The 20860-nt window shown below is 44.1% G+C and overlaps 2 protein-coding genes across 2 annotated transcripts; both read left to right on the top strand.

The window, feature by feature from the left end:
• Window positions 1–2171: 2171 nt before the first annotated feature.
• LOC121800212 (uncharacterized mitochondrial protein AtMg00810-like) lies at window positions 2172–3157 on the top strand. Its single transcript, XM_042199796.1, has 2 exons — window positions 2172–2177; window positions 2243–3157. Exons 1-2 carry the CDS (start codon window positions 2172–2174, stop codon window positions 3155–3157), a joined length of 921 nt encoding a protein of 306 aa, XP_042055730.1.
• Window positions 3158–3183: 26 nt separating this feature from the next.
• Window positions 3184–4036, top strand: LOC121797871 (2-oxoglutarate-dependent dioxygenase AOP3-like). The gene is made up of 2 exons (XM_042196629.1): window positions 3184–3604; window positions 3785–4036. The coding sequence occupies exons 1-2, from the start codon at window positions 3482–3484 to the stop codon at window positions 4034–4036; spliced, it is 375 nt and encodes a 124-aa protein (XP_042052563.1). The 5' UTR covers window positions 3184–3481.
• Window positions 4037–20860: the final 16824 nt, after the last annotated feature.

Below are 20860 nucleotides of genomic sequence, written 5' to 3'. Positions count from 1 at the left end.
TTACACATTATCTTCATCATCCAGTCTATCTACATGGATTTTAGACACAGGTGCTACACACCATGTCTGCTTTGATCCTTCCCTATTGTCTTCTGCCTCACCTGTCTCCAATGCTTCTGTGAACCTTCCTAATGGTCAAACTGCCCCCATCACTCACATAGGTACTGTCCATCTCACTCCAAAGATCACTCTAACATCAGTCCTTCATGTTCCATCTTTCTCTTTTAATCTTCTTTCTGTCAGTGCGTTAACCAACAACTCATCATGCACTGTCACCTTCACTCACACTCATTTTCTAATCCAGGAAGCTTCACTGGGGATCATGATTGGGAAGGGTAGCCGTGTTGGAAATCTCTACATCCTTGATTTAGCTCAATCTCACATTGATTCCAGTATGACAAATACTCACACATCCATTGAAACTTCTGTTGTATCTGTTAATTCAGTTGTTAGTTTGGATGTATGGCATAATCGTTTGGGTCATCCCTCACTCAATAAACTCAAAATCTTGTCCAATTCTTTACCTGCTTCAAACTCTCAAACCACTTCATGTCATATTTGTCCAATAGCTAAACAAAAGAGGCTACCATTTCCTGATTCTTCAAACAGATCTCAGAACATTTTTGACTTAATTCATTGTGATGTGTGGGGACCTTTTCATACCCCTACACACAATGGATTCAAATATTTCCTCACTATTGTTGATGATTGTTCCCGCTTTGTTTGGACTTTCCTATTATCTCAAAAATCAGAAGTACCTACTGTCCTATCTCAGTTCTTTTCCACTGTTTTCACTCAATTTTCCAAGAGAATTAAAGTGTTGAGAAGTGACAATGCCCCCGAATTCAATCTCACTTCTCTTCTATCCACTTATGGAACAATGTCTCAACACTCATGTGTAGAAACCCCTCAGCAAAATGCAAGAGTGGAAAGAAAACACCAACATCTCTTAAATGTTGCAAGAAGCCTGCTCTTTCAATCACATCTTTCCCTAGAATTCTGGGGTGAATGTGTTCTTACAGCCTCTTTCCTCATTAATAGGCTTCCTTCCTATGTACTACCTAATAAAATGACACCATTTCAGATGCTTTTCAACAAATCCCCAACATACTCTCACCTTAAAGTTTTTGGATGCCTTTGTTTTGCCTCCACTCTTGACAAAAGCAGAAACAAGTTCTCTCCTAGAGCCATAAAGTGCATATTCATTGGCTATCCTTCTGGATACAAGGGGTATAAAGTCATGGATCTGGAAAACAATACCATTTTCATCTCCAGAAATGTTGTTTTTCATGAAAATGAATTCCCACTCTCTCACTTAAATTCCACCTCTGATATTCCAACATCCATTCTGCCTCAGAAAATTTTTCAGCCTCAGAATAACTCAAAACCTCTGCCTCAGCAAAAATCCACCTCTGTCACTGATGCTCCATCCACAACTCCTCTTCAGTCATCCTCGGGAAGAACTATTAAAACACCTACACACCTCAGTGATTATATATGCAACTCAGTGGTGACTGATTCTAAATATCCCATATCTGCCTATTTTTCTCTTGCCAAGCTTTCTCAACCTTATCAGAAATTCATCATCCTTCTATCCACTCTCACTGAACCCAAGTCCTTCAAACAAGCTGCTACACATCCTGAGTGGGTGTTGGCAATGCAAGAAGAAATAGAAGCTCTGATAAGGACAGACACTTGGTTAATCACAGTGCTGCCTCCGGGTAAAATTCCAATTTCTTGTAAGTGGGTATACAAGATCAAGTTTAAGGCTGATGCTACAGTGGAGAGATACAAAGCCCGTTTAGTTGCCAAGGGATTCACACAACAAGCCGGTGTAGACTATCATGATACTTTCTCACCAGTGGCAAAACTCACCACTGTCAAGATGGTGCTCGCTCTTGCTGCTATACGTGGATGGAAGCTTGCTCATCTTGATATCAATAATGCATTTCTATATGGTGAGCTTGATGAAGAAATTTATATGACATTGCCACCCGGTTTGATCATTTCAGAGACTGCTGCTTCTGGACAGCTTGTATGCAAGCTGAAGAAGTCTCTTTATGGCCTAAAGCAGGCTTCTAGGCAATGGTAATTGAAGTTCTCACAAGTTCTATCTGGCTTTGGTCTCTCTCAATCTGCCTCGGACCACTCCTTTTTCTACAAGCATTCCAATGATGGTTCTTTCTTTGGAATTGTTATATATGTGGATGACATTCTTATTGCTTCCACTGATGATGTGCAGATAGAACACTTCAAAGAGTTTCTCACTGCTCATTTCAAGTATAAGGATCTTGGCTCTCCAAAATATTTTCTGGGGATTGAGATTGCTAGAAACAACAGTGGCATTTTCATTTCCCAACACAAATATGCCTTAGATCTTGTCACCGATGCAGGCCTTCTTGGGTGTAAACCCTCTTCCATACCCATGGATTCATCCAAACATCTGCAACAAGATGAAGTGGAACCACTTACTGACCCTACTGCATATAGAAGACTCATTGGCCGCCTAGTTTACCTCTGCATAACTAGACCGGACATCACTTTTGCAGTGAATAACCTTAGCCAATTTTTATCTAAGCCTTGCTCGGGCCACATGCTTGCAGCTGAAAAGGTTCTCAAGTACTTGAAAAGCACACTAGGCCATGGCATTTTCTACTCAGCAAAGTCAGCTTCAGACCTAAGCATGTTCTCTGATGCTGACTGGGCTGCCTGCCCAGATACAAGAAGGAGTGTTTCAGGTTTTTGCCTTTTTTTGGGAAGCTCTCTAATCTCTTGGCGCTCAAAGAAGCAACACACCGTTTCTAGGTCTTCGGCTGAAGCAGAATACAGATCGATGGCCTTAGCATGTTGTGAAGTGGTATGGATTCTAGCTCTATTGAAAGACTTTGGTGTATCAGTCAAACAACCCGTTCCTCTCTATTGCGACAACCAAGCGGCAGTCTATATCAGCTCGAATCCGGTCTTTCATGAGCGCACTAAACACATAGAAATCGATTGTCATACCATTCGAGAGAAGCTACTTGAAGGCATCATCAAACCTGTCCATGTTCACAATAACTTGCAGCTTGCGGATATTTTCACCAAGCCTTTGGCATCAACTCCCTTTCACACCTTGTTGTCCAAGATGGATTTCACAACCGTTTATAGTCCATCTTGAGGGGGGCTCTTAGATATAAAGGCATCAGCAGCCATGCACACGTGAAGTCAAGAGGATGGAAGCTTCGAGAGTGCCGGTTATCTTAGCTCAACCACCAACGGCTATATTAGTTAGTTAGTTAAAGTTTGTTATAGCTAGCTGGCATTAGATATTTTGTTGTAGATATTTTGTGTTAGCTCAGAGAATTAGTTCACCACGTATATAAGGTGAGCTCACTCTTTTGTAGTTCATTTTTTGATTCATACAATAAAAACAATCGAGACTTTCTCTCTTCAAACTTAATCATGCTTCGTTTATAATCTTCTCAACACAGACAAAAGTTTCATGTCAACTATCCATCAAAACCAAGTTGATGGTCTTGAGATCAAAGCCAAGGACGGTGAATGGTTTGGCGTCCGCGGCCTCCCTCTCTCCTCCATCGTCGTCATGGCCGGTGATGCAATCATGGTCAGTTTAGCCTGAAAGTATAGTGTTGTTTGTCTCTTGACTTCGTTGAATTAAACCCTCGTCTCATATCAACTTGGCAGTGATCATGTCTCTTCGATACATTCGTCAATAATCTTTCTTTTTTATGAGGTCTGTTAAGGGGGTGAGTGACTCATTTTAACGGACTTTGTTTTGGAATAGGCATGGAGCAACAATAGAATAAAGTCCCCTCATCACAGGGTGACTATGGAAGGGAGTGAAGCAAGATACTCACTTGGGCAGTTCTCATTCATGGAGAAAGAGATGGTGGAGACGCCCGATGAGTTCGTGGACGTTGAACATCCTCTGAGATACAAGCCATTTGATCATCTCAAGTATCTTGATTTTTTCAGCCAAGAAGAAAACAGAAGGTTGGAGAATGCTATAACTACCTATTGTGGTGTTTCACAATGATAGTGTGTCACTTGTGTAATAAATTTGTGTGGTTTTTACATAAGTTGAATGTTGTGTTAAGGAAATAAACTGTTCTGTGTATTGGTTAATTTCCAGTGTTGTTGTCTGAAAAATATAAGTCAAGTATTGCTATTGAAAATATTGTTTTGGAACATTATGAATGATTGAATGGCAATTCTGTTTTCATTAAATTGTAGGATATTGTAGATTTCCAAGAAAATAAAATTCAAGGGAAGTAATTTAACATGTCTAAAGTGACATCTAATTAATAATCTATGTATGGTCCTGATACGAGACCCCCGACACCTGACGCAACAGCGGAGCCGCATGCCGAGCTGGAGCATGCCGAGCTGGATCATGCCGAGCTGGAGCATGCCGAGCTGGAGCATGCCGAGCTGGAGGCGACAACAGCCGAGCAGCACGACGCAGCGCTTCCGGAGCCGAGCAGCACGACGCAGCCGAACAGCACGACGCAATGCGTGAATGACCGAAGTGACGAATTGATTGTGTCGAAGAGATCCTTGAGACCGAGAGACAAGCTCAAGGCGCCGAACAAGTTCAAGAATTAGCCGATTCTTTTTGTTTCCTTTTTATTTCTTTCCTTTTATGTTTTGGTATTTTTGAAACATTAATTTACTTATTGTTGAGTCGGGCCTGATTTATAAGCCCCGTTCGGGTTTTCTTTGCGGTTCTTTCCCGGATGAATTAGGATACGTCGAACCGCCCTAGGGTTTCTAGTATAAAATAGGGTATTTCATCAACACATTATTTTTATGAATGAAATATTTTCCCTAAACCTATCTTGTGAAACAAGCAATTATCTTTACGTTCTTGTTGCTTTGGGGAAGACGTCCACCAAATCAGCGAGGTTTCGGTCAGTTTCCGCGAGTTTGTCGTGGGAATTGCTCGTTGTTCCGTCGAGAAGGAAGATCACGGAGCCGTTGCGGAGAACGTCCGTAACATCTGGTGCTTTCATCCCGATAACTCAACATCTTCTTGATTACGTAAGCGATGGCGGGAGAATTTCCGCATGCAGGGACCTCGTCGGGGCTGCAATTGGGCCCTGCGCGGCAGAGGAACCCAGGAGACGTCGACGGGAGACAACCGCACGTCGACCCAGTCACGTTAGGGTTTGCGCAGTTGAACGCGAGATTTGATACGATGGATCGTCGGGTCGACAACTTGGAACGACGACCGGCGCCGCAGGTAGAGAGCCACGAGCCCGATTGGGATGAAGCCGACCACTCGTGGGAGGATTACCGCGGGAATGGTCGGAGCGGCCGTGAGGAGTATGACCGCCCCTACCGCCAGCAGAGTCGGGGTCGTGGTCGCCCTAATCGAGGTGGCCGCGGAGATCGTTTTGGGGAGGGAGTGCTCCCAGGCCGAGGAAGCCGTCCTGGTCAGCGTCGGGACGATGCAGCGTATAGAACGGGTCGCCGTCGGGATAATTGGGACCTACCGCAGAGACACGAGGAGGGGGACGATGAAGGGTACGAAGAGCGCGGGGTTACCTGTTGGGATCCACCCCTAAATCGGGAACGCCTCAACCGCCAGGGAGCGGATTATTCATCCGGCGTGCAGATGGACGCACCTCACTTTAATGGGGTGGACGCACCGAATTGGATCTCTCGCGTCCAATACTATTTTGATCACAAGCGGGTTCCGGAGGCGGAGCGCTTACATTATGTAGTTATGCTTTTCGACCCTCCCGCGTCGGAGTGGATATTCAATTATCGGGCGACAAATGGATTTGTTACGTGGCCAGATTTTTTGGACGATGTTAGGCATCGATTTGACCCCCAGAGCTTCAGGAACTACACGGGTTTGATCGCCAAACTGGTTCAAACGACCACCGTAGCGGAATATCACGCGACGTTCGAACGGTATCTCAATAGGGTGACCGATCTATCGGAATCGGCATTGATTCCAATCTTTATTCAAGGGTTGAAGCAGCCTCTGCAAGAGAAGGTCGAATTGCAGCACCCCGAGTCACTGGCCGAGGCAATGGCCCTGGCATTGCGTTTAGCCGCAACACACGAGGAACGTCCACAGCACACGTCGTCGTATCAACGTCGACCATGGCAGGGCAAGGATCAACGGGCCATTCCAACCCCTGTTTCTCACCAGGCCGCCGTGCCCCATCCACAGGATTCGCTGGTCCGGGAGGTGGACAAGTCACGGATATACCCGGTGAGGGTGTCGAATGCAGAGAAATCGGAGCGTGCCCGTCGCGGCCTCTGTTATCATTGCCCCGAGAAGTGGGTCGCCGGCCACGTGTGTAAAGTCAAGTTGCTTTGCTATATGGATGATGAGGGGGCCGAACCGCACGAGGCAGGTGCCGGAGAGCAGGTTCCGGAGGAGGAATTAATTACTGCAGACTTATCACACCTTCACGCCTTGGATGGCCGTGGGAGCTCCAAGCCGTTTATTGTCCAGGGGACGTTGGGTGATACTCCCGTCCGGGTATTGATAGACACAGGGGCGACACTAGACTTCCTCCACCCAAGGATTGCGGAGAGGCTACAATTGGAACTGACTCCGATTAGACCTTTTCGAGTGCTCGTGGGCAATGGTGCATCCCTGTTGTGTACCCATATCTCGCGGGGCACGAAGCTAGCTCTGCAGGGTAGTGTCTTTGTGGTGGATCTGCATGTTCTCGCCCACCATGGGCCGGATGTGATATTAGGGATGCACTGGTTGGAATCCATAGGGAAAGTGTCGGCAGATTTTGTCAGGAAAACGCTGGAATTTATTCAAGAGGGTCGGACGGTGTTTTTGCAAGGATTGATGCCGGGCCCGAAGCAGATTTCGCTTCACTCGTTGTACACACTAGCGACGCAACCGGCGGACCACGAATTCTATGAAATCGTGCCAATCCACACCTCATCCGGGGCGGGGGAGGCCGAGAGTATGGAGTTTTTTCCGCAGGACCTGCCAGCCGAGGTACTGGAGGTATTGACGGCGCACCGGGCGGTGTTTGAGCAGCCCCGCGGCGTCCCACCGGCACGTTCGTTCGATCACCGGATTCATCTTTTACCAGGGACGCGGCCAATCAATGTTCGACCTTATAGGTATCCCTACTTCCAGAAAACGGAAATTGAGAAGCAGGTCCGCGATATGTTGGACCAGGGTATCATCCGCCACAGTCGCAGCCCTTTCTCGTCCCCGGTATTGTTGATCCGCAAGAAGGACGGCACGTTTCGCTTTTGTATCGATTACCGCGCCCTCAATAAGGCAACCGTCCCGGATCACTTTCCCATACCTACGGCAGAGGAATTGTTTGACGAGCTGGGCAGTGCGAAGTATTTTACAAAATTGGATCTTCGCTCGGGGTATCATCAGATTCGAATGAGTGAGGATGACATCTTTAAGACGGCCTTCAGGACTCATGACGGCCATTTCGAGTTTCTCGTGATGCCGTTCGGCCTTACAAACGCGCCTTCCACCTTTCAGGCAGCGATGAATTCTATCTTTCAGCCGCTGCTCAGGCAGTGTGTTATTGTGTTCTTCGACGATATACTGATTTACAGCCCGTCCCTCGAGTGGCATGGCCGCCATTTGAAAGCAGTACTGCAGCTCCTTCACGCAAATAATTTTTTCGTCAAGCTTTCCAAATGCTCATTTTGTAGTGTGTCTGTGGAGTACTTGGGGCACATCATTGACGACGGCAAACTCAAGGCCGACCCAGCTAAAATAGATGCAATGACGTCATGGCCCACACCGACGACTGTAAAGCAGCTACGGGGCTTCTTGGGTCTGACAGGCTATTATCGTCGCTTCGTCGCTCATTACGCAACGATAGCGGCCCCTTTGACGGACTTGCTAAAAAAAGAGGCTTTTCGGTGGTCCACGGAGGCCGAGACCGCTTTCGCCTCTTTGAAATCGGCAATGACTTCAGCACCGGTCCTGCAACTGCCGAACTTCACCTTGCCGTTTTGCGTGGAAACGGACGCTTGTGAGGTCGGAATTGGAGCGGTACTAATGCAGCTCGACCACCCGATTGCATTTTTTAGTAAGAAATTGGGGCCTCGCAGAAGAGTAGCGTCAACATATCATAAGGAATTATATGCTATTGTGGAGGCCGTGCAAAAGTGGCGACAATATTTGTTGGGGCGCGAGTTCATTATTCGCACTGATCAGAAGAGTCTAAAAGAATTGCTGCAGCAGGTAGTGCAGACACCGGACCAACAGCTGTATGTCCGGAAACTTATGGGGTACAAATTCGTGATAGAATATAAACGTGGAATCACAAATAAGGCAGCAGACGCCTTGTCCCGCCAACACGACACGTCGGGGGGACAGACCGACGGTATCCCCAGGGAGTCGCCTCGCGCCAAGGATCGGACGACAGTAACCGACGACCAGCTGCTCGTTGCGCTGGCCCGACCAGTACCGGATGTAATGCGAGTTCTGCAAGAGGAGACCGCATCACTGCCCGATTTGGTCGAATTAACGTCGAAAATCAAGTCTGGTGACGCCCCCCCTCATTTGACGTGGGCGGATGGCCTCATATATTATCATCGGAGGGTGCTTGTGAGTACGGAGTCCAAGACAAAGCGGACATTGCTGAAAGAGCACCATTGTGCGCCGTCGGCGGGACACCCGGGCCACGAGAGGACGTTCCGTCTTCTGGCAAGTAGTTTTTATTGGCCAAAAATGCGCAAGGACGTGGTGACATTTGTTAATGAATGTGTGGTGTGTCAATCCACGAAATATTCGACCCGCAAACCAGCGGGTTTATTGCAGCCACTCCCGGTCCCATCGCAAGTTTGGGAAGATGTCTCCATGGATTTCGTCACTGGGCTCCCACAATCCCGCGGGTATACGGTCATCATGGTAGTGGTGGATAGGCTTTCAAAGTATGCTCACTTTGCCCCCATCCCCACCAAGTTCGACGCTCTCCGAGTAGCGCACCTTTTCGTTAATACAGTGGTGCGGCACCACGGTTTCCCTACGACATTAGTCTCGGATAGAGACTCGGTGTTCCTTAATGCAACCTGGGAGGAAATGATGCGGTTGAGTGGGACCAAACTTCACTTCTCCACGGCGTACCATCCGCAGTCGGACGGGCAGACGGAGGTCCGTAACCGGGGTCTGGAGCAGTATTTGCGTGCGTTTGTTTCTGATACGCCCTCGAAATGGACAAATTTTCTCCCGTGGGCGGAGCTCGCTCTCAATTGTTTTCACCACTCCGGGTTGGGCACGTCACCGTATCGCGCTTTGTATGGGAGAGAGCCTCCATCCCTGGTCGCAGCCCCTCCATCGGCAAAGACACCACCTAACGTCGCAGACATTATCAAGCAGCGAGGGGAGTTGTTGGTCACCCTCCGGCGTAACCTTTTGCGCGCTCAGCAGCGTATGGCAGACGTGGCGAACCGGCACCGTCGCCACGTCGAGTTTGAGGTCGGGGATATCGTCTGGCTTAAGCTGCAACCGTACCGACAACATTCGGTTGCGAAGCCACTATCGGCTAAGCTAGCCCCGAGGTTCTATGGGCCTTTTGAAGTGCTGGAGAGGGTTGGCCCAGTAGCCTACAGATTGCGCCTCCCAGATGGAAGTCGGATCCACAATGTGTTCCACGTAAGTCTATTGCGGGAGTTTGTGGCGGGGGAAGGTGATGTAGACGGGGTGAAACTCCCCCCGGAGTTCGTTGGAAATAGGCCGGTGGCACGGCCAGTAGCGTTGCTGGAAGAACGCGTGAGTTGGCGCGAGGGCCGACCAGAGAAGCAATGCCTGGTGCAGTGGGAAGATGATGCGTCCACGCCAACGTGGGAGCCGATTGAGGCGATTGGTAGGCAGTTCCCGGGGGTTCGCCTTGTGGACAAGGCGATTTTTAACGGAGGGGGGGTTGATACGAGACCCCCGACACCTGACGCAACAGCGGAGCCGCATGCCGAGCTGGAGCATGCCGAGCTGGATCATGCCGAGCTGGAGCATGCCGAGCTGGAGGCGACAACAGCCGAGCAGCACGACGCAGCGCTTCCGGAGCCGAGCAGCACGACGCAGCCGAACAGCACGACGCAATGCGTGAATGACCGAAGTGACGAATTGATTGTGTCGAAGAGATCCTTGAGACCGAGAGACAAGCTCAAGGCGCCGAACAAGTTCAAGAATTAGCCGATTCTTTTTGTTTCCTTTTTATTTCTTTCCTTTTATGTTTTGGTATTTTTGAAACATTAATTTACTTATTGTTGAGTCGGGCCTGATTTATAAGCCCCGTTCGGGTTTTCTTTGCGGTTCTTTCCCGGATGAATTAGGATACGTCGAACCGCCCTAGGGTTTCTAGTATAAAATAGGGTATTTCATCAACACATTATTTTTATGAATGAAATATTTTCCCTAAACCTATCTTGTGAAACAAGCAATTATCTTTACGTTCTTGTTGCTTTGGGGAAGACGTCCACCAAATCAGCGAGGTTTCGGTCAGTTTCCGCGAGTTTGTCGTGGGAATTGCTCGTTGTTCCGTCGAGAAGGAAGATCACGGAGCCGTTGCGGAGAACGTCCGTAACAGGTCCTCATAAGTCCTTTTATCTCAAATTAAGAATTACCACTAAACTTTTATCACCTTGATTTGTTTCAGGTCTTAAACTGCCAATTTTCCTCGTAAATAAACTTTTAATTGGTCTTAACTAAAATAAGTAAATTTTCTAGTAAACTGCCATTTTTGTTATTTAAAGAGTTTATTTTGCTTTTTTTTGAAAAGAAACGTTTATATTAAGCATTCGAATAAACTAATAGTATTCCCTTAATTAAGGGAATCAAACCAGCCGATCTCATTAAATTTCAATTAAATTGATTTGAAGCTCTCTTGCAATTGTATTTTACCCAATGCTCTCATGCATGCATGGACAAAGCTGAATTTTTAATTATTCATTTGATATAATGCTAATTTGAAAATTGGTATCATGTTTGTTCTTTTATCTTCGTCTACTTTGATATTGTTCTAAGAGCAACTCAAACTCATTTTAATGTCAACATGTGATAAAATAGTAGCAACAAAAATGTCAACACAGTGTCAACGGTTGATGCTGTGTTGATACTGTTTTGATATTTTCTGTTGCTACTATTTTATCACCGGTTGACATTTTATAACGGTCCAGATTATAGTTTGGAGTTTATACAATATATGAGTTTGCATTTTATCATTACCCTAATACTCCATGTATATACAACACATGCATTCATGTGTACACAAATAGGAGTAGTATTCAACGTATTTACATGAAATATTTTTGGAAGACTTTTATTTGAACTAACATTTATTTTATTTTTGAAGTAGTGACATATTTTGCATATTAACTTTTATTTTGCTTTTAGAGTTTTTTCATGCTATATAAATGTAGATTTAGATTTAATATAATATAATATATGTAATTTTTAGATCATATTTTATATTTAGCTACCTTTATATTTTAATATAGTAACATATAACCATTTATGTAGTTAATAATGAGCAATGGCAATATTAATATATGCGCAAAAATATTTTACATCATGATTAATATCATATAAAAATTAACAGATTAAAGTTAATTAAAGTAAACATAATATGAATTAATTTAATTAAAGTAACTAAAGTTAATTAAAATATTTTACATTATGATTAATAAGAAGATTAACAAAATTAAGTTGATTAAAGTAATTTCACTAAATTTGTTCAAAAGCAATTAAAGTCAATATATACATACGAAATACATGTGTATATATGGATACATACATTAATACTCCATAATAATCCACATAGGAAGTCCTAATAATGTTACCATATTTTAGTATACTTCCGAAAAAAGAGAATGTCATATTAGGCGAGATTAATTTGGGTGTTAATCTCACGTGGCAGCCGTGTAGGCTTTGACTGTGCCACGCTTGACAATGTGTCAAGCCAAGTGGATTGCTGACTCGGCGGTGGTCTAAAAAGATTAGTAATGGTCCAGACTCAAGCCCAAAGACCAATTGCCAAGATCAAGATCGGGATCGGGCTCGGGCCCGGGCCCGAGGCCCGCGACCGCGAGCACAGCACGGGCTCGGGCGGCGGCGGCGCGTGCGTGTGCGCGAGTGTGGGCTCTTTCACCCATCTTGATCCACTATAATTATCAAGTAACATAAAGTCACTTTTAAACACATTAAAAGATGTGTTACTTCTCCAATGTGGGATAATTAACACTAGTTAATTATTTCCTAAGCTCTAACTTAAAGCTTTAATTAAAAGCTAATTATACCCAACTTTAATCTACTATCTCTCACTCACCGGAAATTGGATTAGAGAAAGTGAATATACTACATTTATCTACGTAAAATGTAGATCGACGCTATATTATTTAATTTCATAAAATTAAATGTCTCGTCACATTTATTGTTTGGTCAAAATCCATTGACCGGGCATATTTAATCCATATTTTTACAATCCCCCACATGAGTGGAAATAACCGAATGCATATGCATGCAGACACAAGCTCAACCCTCGAGAGGTATATAAGCATAAGGATAGGTGGTTGTTGGCTTTGAACCCTCCATAGTCGACACCATCGGATACACAGACGGCTTAGTAGCGCGATGCTTTGAACTAATCCCCCACGGCGTGCACCGAGACAATGGTGTTAACGCTTAAACACCTCAACCTCATCCGTTCTCACGTTTTGTGTCCATTGCGGTCTTGGACATCACTTTGGATTCATAAGTACGTTTTATGAAGCGACCACACTGCGCACTTACATAGGTGATTCTTAGTCAAGTACCTTGCCATACTTGGTCTCTTTGAGAACTCCATCCCTTTGAGATCCTTAAGAACCATTAAAAGCCATAGACTTAGCTTTTACCACTAGACAAGTTCTCCAACACTCTATTGCTCTTCTAGGGAATAGATATAGTTGAGTGCTTCTCATGAACTCTCATAGCTTAGTTGTCCCTTTGAACCAAGTTTTTGGGATCTCCAGTCATCATGGTTGGGTTACCACTATGATAATTCTTTAGTTTGTGGATTTCAAACCCATTCCCTCTAGCAACTTATTCATTTGATCACGGTTTAACCCTTTGGTTAGCGGATCCGCTAGATTATCTATTGACTTCACATAGTCAATTGTAATTACCCCTGTTGTGATCAAATGTCTCACGGTGTTATGTCGTCGACGTATATGTCGAGACTTACCTTTATAGAAACCATTGTTTGCCCTTCCAATAGCCGCTTGACTATCGCAGTGGATCAGCACTGGTGGCACTGGCTTAGACCAATATGGAATATCTTCAAGGAAGTTCTTAAGCCACTCGGCTTCCTCACCCGCCTTATCTAAGGCAATGAACTCCGATTCCATTGTTGATTGGGCTATACATGTCTGTTTTGTGGATTTCCATGATACAGCACCACCCCCAATAGTAAAGACATATCCACTTGTTGAAAGTGAGTCTATATTGTCGGATATCCAATTTGCATCACAGTACCCTTCAAGTACCGGGGGTATCTCGAGAAGTGTAGCCCATGATTTTGAGTATGTTTTAAATATCTCAAAACCCTCACAAGAGCTCTTTGCTTGGATTGCTCGTGTAACGACTCAACTTGTTCACGGCACAAGCAATGTCAGGTCGAGTGCAATTAGTTAAGTACATAATGCATCCGATGACCCGTGCATACTCTTCTTGTGCAACGGGCTCGCCTTTGTTTTTGCTCAAGTGAACGCCGAGTTCAATTGGAGTCTTAACCGGCGTGCCATCATAGGCTTTGAATTTATTCAATATTTTCTCAACATAATGTGATTGTGTTAAGATGATTCCATCAGACGTTCTTAGAATCTTCATTCCAAGAATTACATCGGCTAGACTCACGTCTTTCATGTCAAAGTTTCTCTTTAACATAGCCTTTGTATCGTTAATTACTTGAGTGTTGCTACCCAAGATTAACATATCATCAACGTATAGACACACTATAACATGACCGTTATTAGTGCTCTTGATGTAGACACATTTGTCGCACTCGTTGATTTTAAACCCATTTGATAACATCACATTATCAAACTTCAAGTGCCATTGCAATGGCGCTTGTTTTAGTCCATATAGAGACTTTACGAGCTTGCATACCTTTCTCTCTTGTCTAAGTACTACAAACCCTTCGGGTTGTTCCATATAAATTTCATCTTCTAGTTCACCATTTAGAAACGCGGTCTTTACATCCATTTGATGAATCTCAAGATTGTGCAATGCAACAATAGCGAAAAGCACTCAGATAGATGTAATCCTTGTTACAGGTGAGTAGGTATCGAAGAAGTCATGTCCTTCCTTTTATTTAAAACCCTTTACTACTAATCGGGCTTTATACTTATCCACTGTTCCATCGGCCTTAAATTTCCTTTTAAGTACCCATTTGCAACCTAGAGGTTTCGCACCTTCAGGTAGATCTACCAACACCCAAGTGTTAGCAAAATTGAATCAATTTCGCTTTGAACAGCTTCTTTCTAATGTAGCCCATCTGGGCCATCAAAGGCTACTTTTATAGATGTCGGTTCTTCATCTAACATAAAAGCAATGTAGTCAGGACCAAATGTTTTTGGTGTTCTGACCCTACTACCACGTCTTAGTAATGTATCATTTGGATCGGGCCTTGCACGCTTGCGCGATTCAGGTTCCTCGTCCACTGATTTAGAACTAGTGGCTTCAATCTCCACTGGTTTAGAACTAGTGGCTTCTTCTTCAATTGTCGTCTCAGAATCGATTAAGACTTTTTCCTTGTCTTTGCAAGAAAATGTATTTTCGAGAAATACAACATTCCTTGACTCAATTGTTGTTCCTACAGTAATAGTCAATATTTCAGACTTGTGAACAACAAATCGATATGCACTACTATTAAGTGCATATCCAATGAAGATGCAATCAACCGTTTTAGGTCCGATTGTAACTTCTTTGGGCGGAGGAACCATCACCGTAGCCAAACACCCCCACACTTTAAGGTATTTGTAGGATGACTTACTTCCCTTCCACAACTCATAAGGAGTAACATCTTTTCCTTTGAGAGGGATTTTATTCAAGATATAGTTGGCTGTCAAAACAACTTCCCCCACATGTTATGTGGTAATCCTGAAGTCAGAAGCAGTGCATTCATCATCTCTTTTAGAGTTCGATTTTTACGTTCTGCAACACCATTAGATTGTGGTGAATATGGTGCAGTCGTTTGATGAATTATACCACTTGCGTTGCATAACTCCTCAAACGGGGCTACATATTCGCCTCCTCTATCGCTTCGAATCGTTTTGATTTTACAACCAAGTTGATTCTCAACTTCGTTCTTATAATTTTTGAACGCTTCTATTGCTTCATCTTTACTTCTTAAAAGATAAATGTAGCAATACCTTGTGCAATCATCTATGAAAGTGATAAAGTACTTTTTACCACCTCTAGTTTGCACCATCTTTAAATCACATACGTCCGTGTGAATTAATTCAAGGGGTTTTGTGCTTCGTTCAACCGAGTGAAACGACAACTTAGTCATTTTTGCTTCAAGACAAATTTCACATTTATCTTGGGAATCCACTTCATTAGCATTTAGTAAATCTAAATTTACTAATCTTTTAATGGCTTTTGAATTTACATGTCCCAATCTACAATGCCATAAATTTGAAGACTCAGTCAAATAAGAGGAAATAGATGCTTTATTATTATTAGCCAATGGCTTTGCAACATTGCGAGTTGCTACACTAAGCTTGAAAAGCCCATCCGTTACATAACCTTTTCCGAGGGATTTTCCAAACTTATACAAAGCAAACCTATCAGACTCAAATACAAGTTTAAACCCCTTATTAACTAGTATTGATCCTAACACTAAGTTCTTGTGGATGTCCGGGACATGCAGCACATCCTTCAGAGTGATAGTGACGCCAGACGTCATCATGAGAATCACGTTGCCAATGCCGAGGATTTCGGACGATGCTTGATTCCCCATGTTGATCTTCCTCCCTTCAACAGCAGTGTAGGAGGCAAACTTGCTCCTATCTGAGCAGACATGAGCAGTAGCGCCGGTGTCTATGTACCAGCCACCCTTGTTGTCAACAAGGTTAACCTCTTCAGTGACCACAACAATGAGGTCGTTTTCATCCCAGTCCTTGAACTCCTTCTCAACGACGTGGGCAGCCGGCTTCTTCTTCTTGCTGCGGCAGTCCTTTGCAAAGTGGCCCGGTTTGCCACATTTGTAGCAATCGCCTTCAAACTTCTTTGTAGGCTGCTTTCCCTTCCCTTTGTCATTTGGATGATTTGGGCGAGGGCGTTTGTTGGAGGGACCGCCCCGCTCCAACATATTGGCTTTGGCTTCAAGTGGGGTGAAGCCCTTAGCCTTTAGGTCGCTTTTGCGCACATCAGCCTCAATGCACAATTTCACGATCAAGTCTTCAAGGGTCATCTGCTTTCGCTTGTGCTTGAGATAGCTCTTGAAGTCCTTCCAACTGGGAGGAAGCTTGTCAATGATCGTGCACCTTAGGAATTTGTCGGGCAAGGTCATCCCTTCAGCCACTAATGCGTGGATGATCATTTGGAGCTCTTGGACTTGCTCCATGATAGGTCGAGAGTCGACCATCTTGTAGTCCATAAACTTGGATGCTACAACTTGTTCAGTACCTACAGCATTATCTATGCTATACTTCTTTTCTAGGCTTTCCCACATTTGTTTAGATGTGGTTACATTGGAGTATACATTGTAGAGGCTATCATCTAATGCACTTAAAATAAAATTTTTACATAGATAATCCTCTTTTCTCCAAGCTTCGTAGTCCGCCATGACTTCGAGCCTAGTCTCTTGATCACTTGGCGCGGGCGGCTCGTTTTCCGTGAGGAAGTTGGCGACGCCCAATATTGTCAAATAGAACGACATCTTTTGGTACCACCTTTTGAAGTCAGATCCTCCAAACTTTGGTGGCTTCTCGGCAGGTGGCATCATTCTTGGTGCCAAAGGTGCTGCACTTGGTCCATGGAAGGAACCAATTCCGTTGCCCCCGAAGGAGCCAACACCATGGTTGGGCATAGAGCCCCCACCATTCATGCTGGCATAGAGCCCGCCATGATCGTACTATCCCCGAAGGGACTAGCACCCGCATGAGACCCGAAGGCCCCAACATTCGTGTGAGACCCGAAGGCCCCAGCACTCGATCCATTAAAGGATCCGAAGGAAACACTAAAAGTGGAACCAACCAATCCACTCGAGGTGGATCCACCAGTGTGCCCAATGGGGTTAACGAACTCCCAAGGGGTTGTTGATGAAGATGGATATCGCCCGGGAGTGGGTATCATCGTCGGAATCGACGAAGTATTGACCGGTCCAGTGGTCGCCATGGTGGAGGGAATGGCAGCGGCGGAGGTGGCAGCAGCGGTGTTAGATTCGGTCGACATCTCCAGCAAAAGGTGTTAATTGTTTCGAAAGTTTTAGTTCAGTTTAAGGTCCAAATTTCTTCAAAGGGAAGTTATATCTCGTCTTGCGATTGTTGGTTTCTGGATTACAAGAGATAACAGTAGGGCGTAATACAACCCAAAAGAAGGAAACAAATGGAAAACTGAACTGAAATTACAACTGAAAATTGAAACAACTAAACAGTGAAGTTTGATAGCCGAGTCGAGGAGGCCTCTTCCCGCAAGACGAGATACGCCTCGGTAGTGCTCTCGGTTTGGCGTGTCGTCCCCAAAGGTAAAACGGCTACGTCTCTGGTGAAGCAGCACCGCTATCAGCAGAGCTCCGACGAACTGGATGGAGGAGAGGGCAGAGCTTCGACAGAAAGACAGTGCAGAGAGGGATAAAGCTTATGGTGCAAATGCTTGTGAATGTTGTGTAGAGATGCATGGAATGGCTAGCCTATTTATAGGCTCAGTCCACTGCTGAGGGGTCAACAGCCATGATAGCTGTCATCATTGCGAGAGTGTAACTACCGAACGTTACGACCGTTACGAGAGCTTGTGGCAGACGTGTGCCTTTCGCGTGTGGAGCGTGTGGATTTCTCACGTGGCAGCCGTGTAGGCTTTGACTGTGCCACGCTTGACAATGTGTCAGACCACTTAGATTGCTGACTCGGCGGTGGTCTAAAAAGATTAGTAATTGTCCACACCCAAGCCCAAAGACCAATTGCCAAGTCCAAGTCCAAGTCCAAGATCGAGATCGGGCCTGAGGCCCGCGACCACGGGCACGGGCTCGGGCGGGCGGCGGCGGCGGCGGCGCGCGCGTGTGGGCTCTTTCACCCATCTTCATCCACTATAATTATCAAGTAACATAAAGTCACTTAATTTAAACACATTAAAAGATGTGTTACTTCTCCAATGTGGGATAATTAACAATAGTTAATTATTCCCTAAGCTCTAACTTAAAGCTTTAATTAAAAGCTAATTATGCCCAACTTTAATCCACTATTTCTCACTCACCGGAAATCGGATTAGAGAAAGTGAATATACTACATTTATCTACGTAAAATGTAGATCGACGCTATATCATTTAATTTCATAAAATTAAATGTCTCGTCACATTGTTTGGTCAAAATCCATTGACCGGGCATATTTAATCCATGACTTTTACAAGCAATCCTCACACTTATTCATCTTTTCCTCATTGCTGACTTCAATGAGCTTTTTCTGGACTAGAGCTTTCAATGTCCCTTCTGCCGGGTGCCCAAGCTTCAGATGCCATTGTCTCATATCATATCGTGTAGTGACATTGGCTTCACCAATGATTGCAGTGGCCTGCAAGTAATACAGACTTCCACCTCTCTGAGCCACCATCTTTACCTCTTGTCCCTTGCAGAATTTCATCATTCCATTCCCAGATACAAAAGAATAGCCCTTTCTTTCAAGTGTACCAAGAGATATCAGATTCTTCTTCACTTCTGGAATGTACTTGACTTTTAGAGAATTTTGATAGATCCATCACCTAATCTGAGCTTGATTCTGCCAACACCCTTGATTCTGCATGCATTGTCATTGCCTAGCAGTACTGATCCATTACATTATACTAGGTCTTGAAACCAATCAAGGTGTGGACAAATATGAAATGAACACCCGAAGTCCATTATCCAAGAACCCCTTTCAATCTTGTCCATAACATTCATGACTTCAGCAGCTTCCTCTCCATCACTGCTGATGACATTTGAATGGGACTTGTTTTCAGAAGCCATTTTCTTCTTCCAAGCAAAACACTCATTTTTCAAATGTCCTGGTTTCTTGCACCAATGGCAAGATCTTGTCTCCTTCATTCCAGAGCTTTCTGGCTTAGATTCATCAGCCTTCTTCTTGAACTTCTTCTTGCTCCATTTTTTGATGTTGAGAGATTCAGGCTGATGCTGTTCAGGAACTCTTTGATTGCCTTTCTGCAGTTCCTTAGCCATAAGTGCAGAGTGCACTTCATTGTAGGTGATGACCTTGTCCCTTCCGTATAGAATGACGTCCCTCAACTGATCATATGAATTTGGGAGGGCATTTAGTACTAGGATAGCCTTATCCTCATCACTGATCTTGACATCCACTGCCTCAAGATCATCCAGTGATTTGCAGAAGTCCTCCAATTGCTCTATAATGGGCTTATCCTCTGAGAAACTATACGAATATAGCCTTCTCTTCATGTATAGGCGATTAGCCAGGGACTTGGCCAAATAAACCTCATCAAGCTTTTTCAAGATTCCAGATGCAGTCCTTTGATCTCGCACAACACTTTATCTCCCAAACATAGGATAACTGCGCTATGAGCTTTCATTTGCATCTCTCAAACATAGGATAACTGCGCTATGAGCTTTCATTTGCATCTCTTCCATCTTTACTTGTGCCTTATCATCCAGTGCAGCCTTCCCTTTTCCATCTGATTCAGTCGAAGTCTGAACAGAAGCCAAGCCTTGCTGCACCAGAATCGCCCTCATCTTCATCTTCCATAATCCATAATCATTTCTACCCGTGAACTTTTCAGCTTCGAGTCTAGCCGCCATTGCAGCACCGTTTGATCGATCAATCTCACGCGATTCCCACAGGCGGCGCCAATTGTTGAATTATGCAATGAGATAGCCGATCAAGAATGAAACAAGAAAATGATGATGAAGAAGTGAAGAATATTTCTTTGAGAAAAATGTGGAATCATATTCAGTGAATATCAAGAATGTGTTATAGCAACTAACTATCTAACTCTTCATAGCTATCTATTTATACAATCTAGAGCTCATTAGGTAAATGAGAGCTTCGTTACTAATCAGTTGCAACTGCTGTGAACAGAAGCTTCCAACGCCAGCATCCAACGGCTAGTAGCCGTTTTAACTATCTTTTGAATATCTTCTTCTTGGTTGTGTGTTGAGCATTCCACCATTGCTTCCATGCACATACACTACTTCACTTAGTTAATATCTACAACACTTTTAATAAGAACTAATAATGCTAATAAAAAAATTTGGGATCACATGTGTGATGTGTCCTCTTACTTCAAGAAAACACAAGCTAGTTCATGACTTTCCCAAACCAATCATATACTCCCTCCGTTTTCTACATTAGCAGGGGTGTTTCTTCGACACGCGATTCAAGAAAAATTGTGTTAAGTGAGTTAAGTAAAGAAATGATAAAATAGGAAATGGAAAATGTAGAGAGATTGAGAGAGAATAAAGTAAAAGTGGGTAAAGTAAGTGAAAATAAATGTGTTGACTTTTACTAAAAGAGAAATGACTCAACTACTATGGAATGTACTAAGGTGATAAATAACTCTACTATTATAGAATGACAGGAGTAGTTTCCTCATCTCCAAAAACAAAATGTTAGAAGTAAATCAAAATCGGGTTCTGAAACTATAAATAATTTTCAATTTGTTTTTATGGTAATTAACTAATCAGCCATCAAACCAAATCA

The sequence above is a fragment of the Salvia splendens genome, chromosome 4 (genome assembly GCF_004379255.2).
Source record: "Salvia splendens isolate huo1 chromosome 4, SspV2, whole genome shotgun sequence".
Taxonomy (NCBI): Eukaryota; Viridiplantae; Streptophyta; class Magnoliopsida; order Lamiales; family Lamiaceae; genus Salvia; species Salvia splendens.
Note: the sequence above shows the minus strand (reverse complement) of the source record. Positions and strands in the feature narration are given on the sequence as shown.

Bases quoted from the DNA above. Each gene is read 5' to 3' on its own strand.
- LOC121797871 (XM_042196629.1), top strand. From the start codon at position 3,482: ATGTCAACTATCCATCAAAACCAAGTTGATGGTCTTGAGATCAAAGCC. The intron at 3,605-3,784 runs GTCAGTTTAGCC...GTTTTGGAATAG, and splicing joins TGGCCGGTGATGCAATCATG to GCATGGAGCAACAATAGAAT.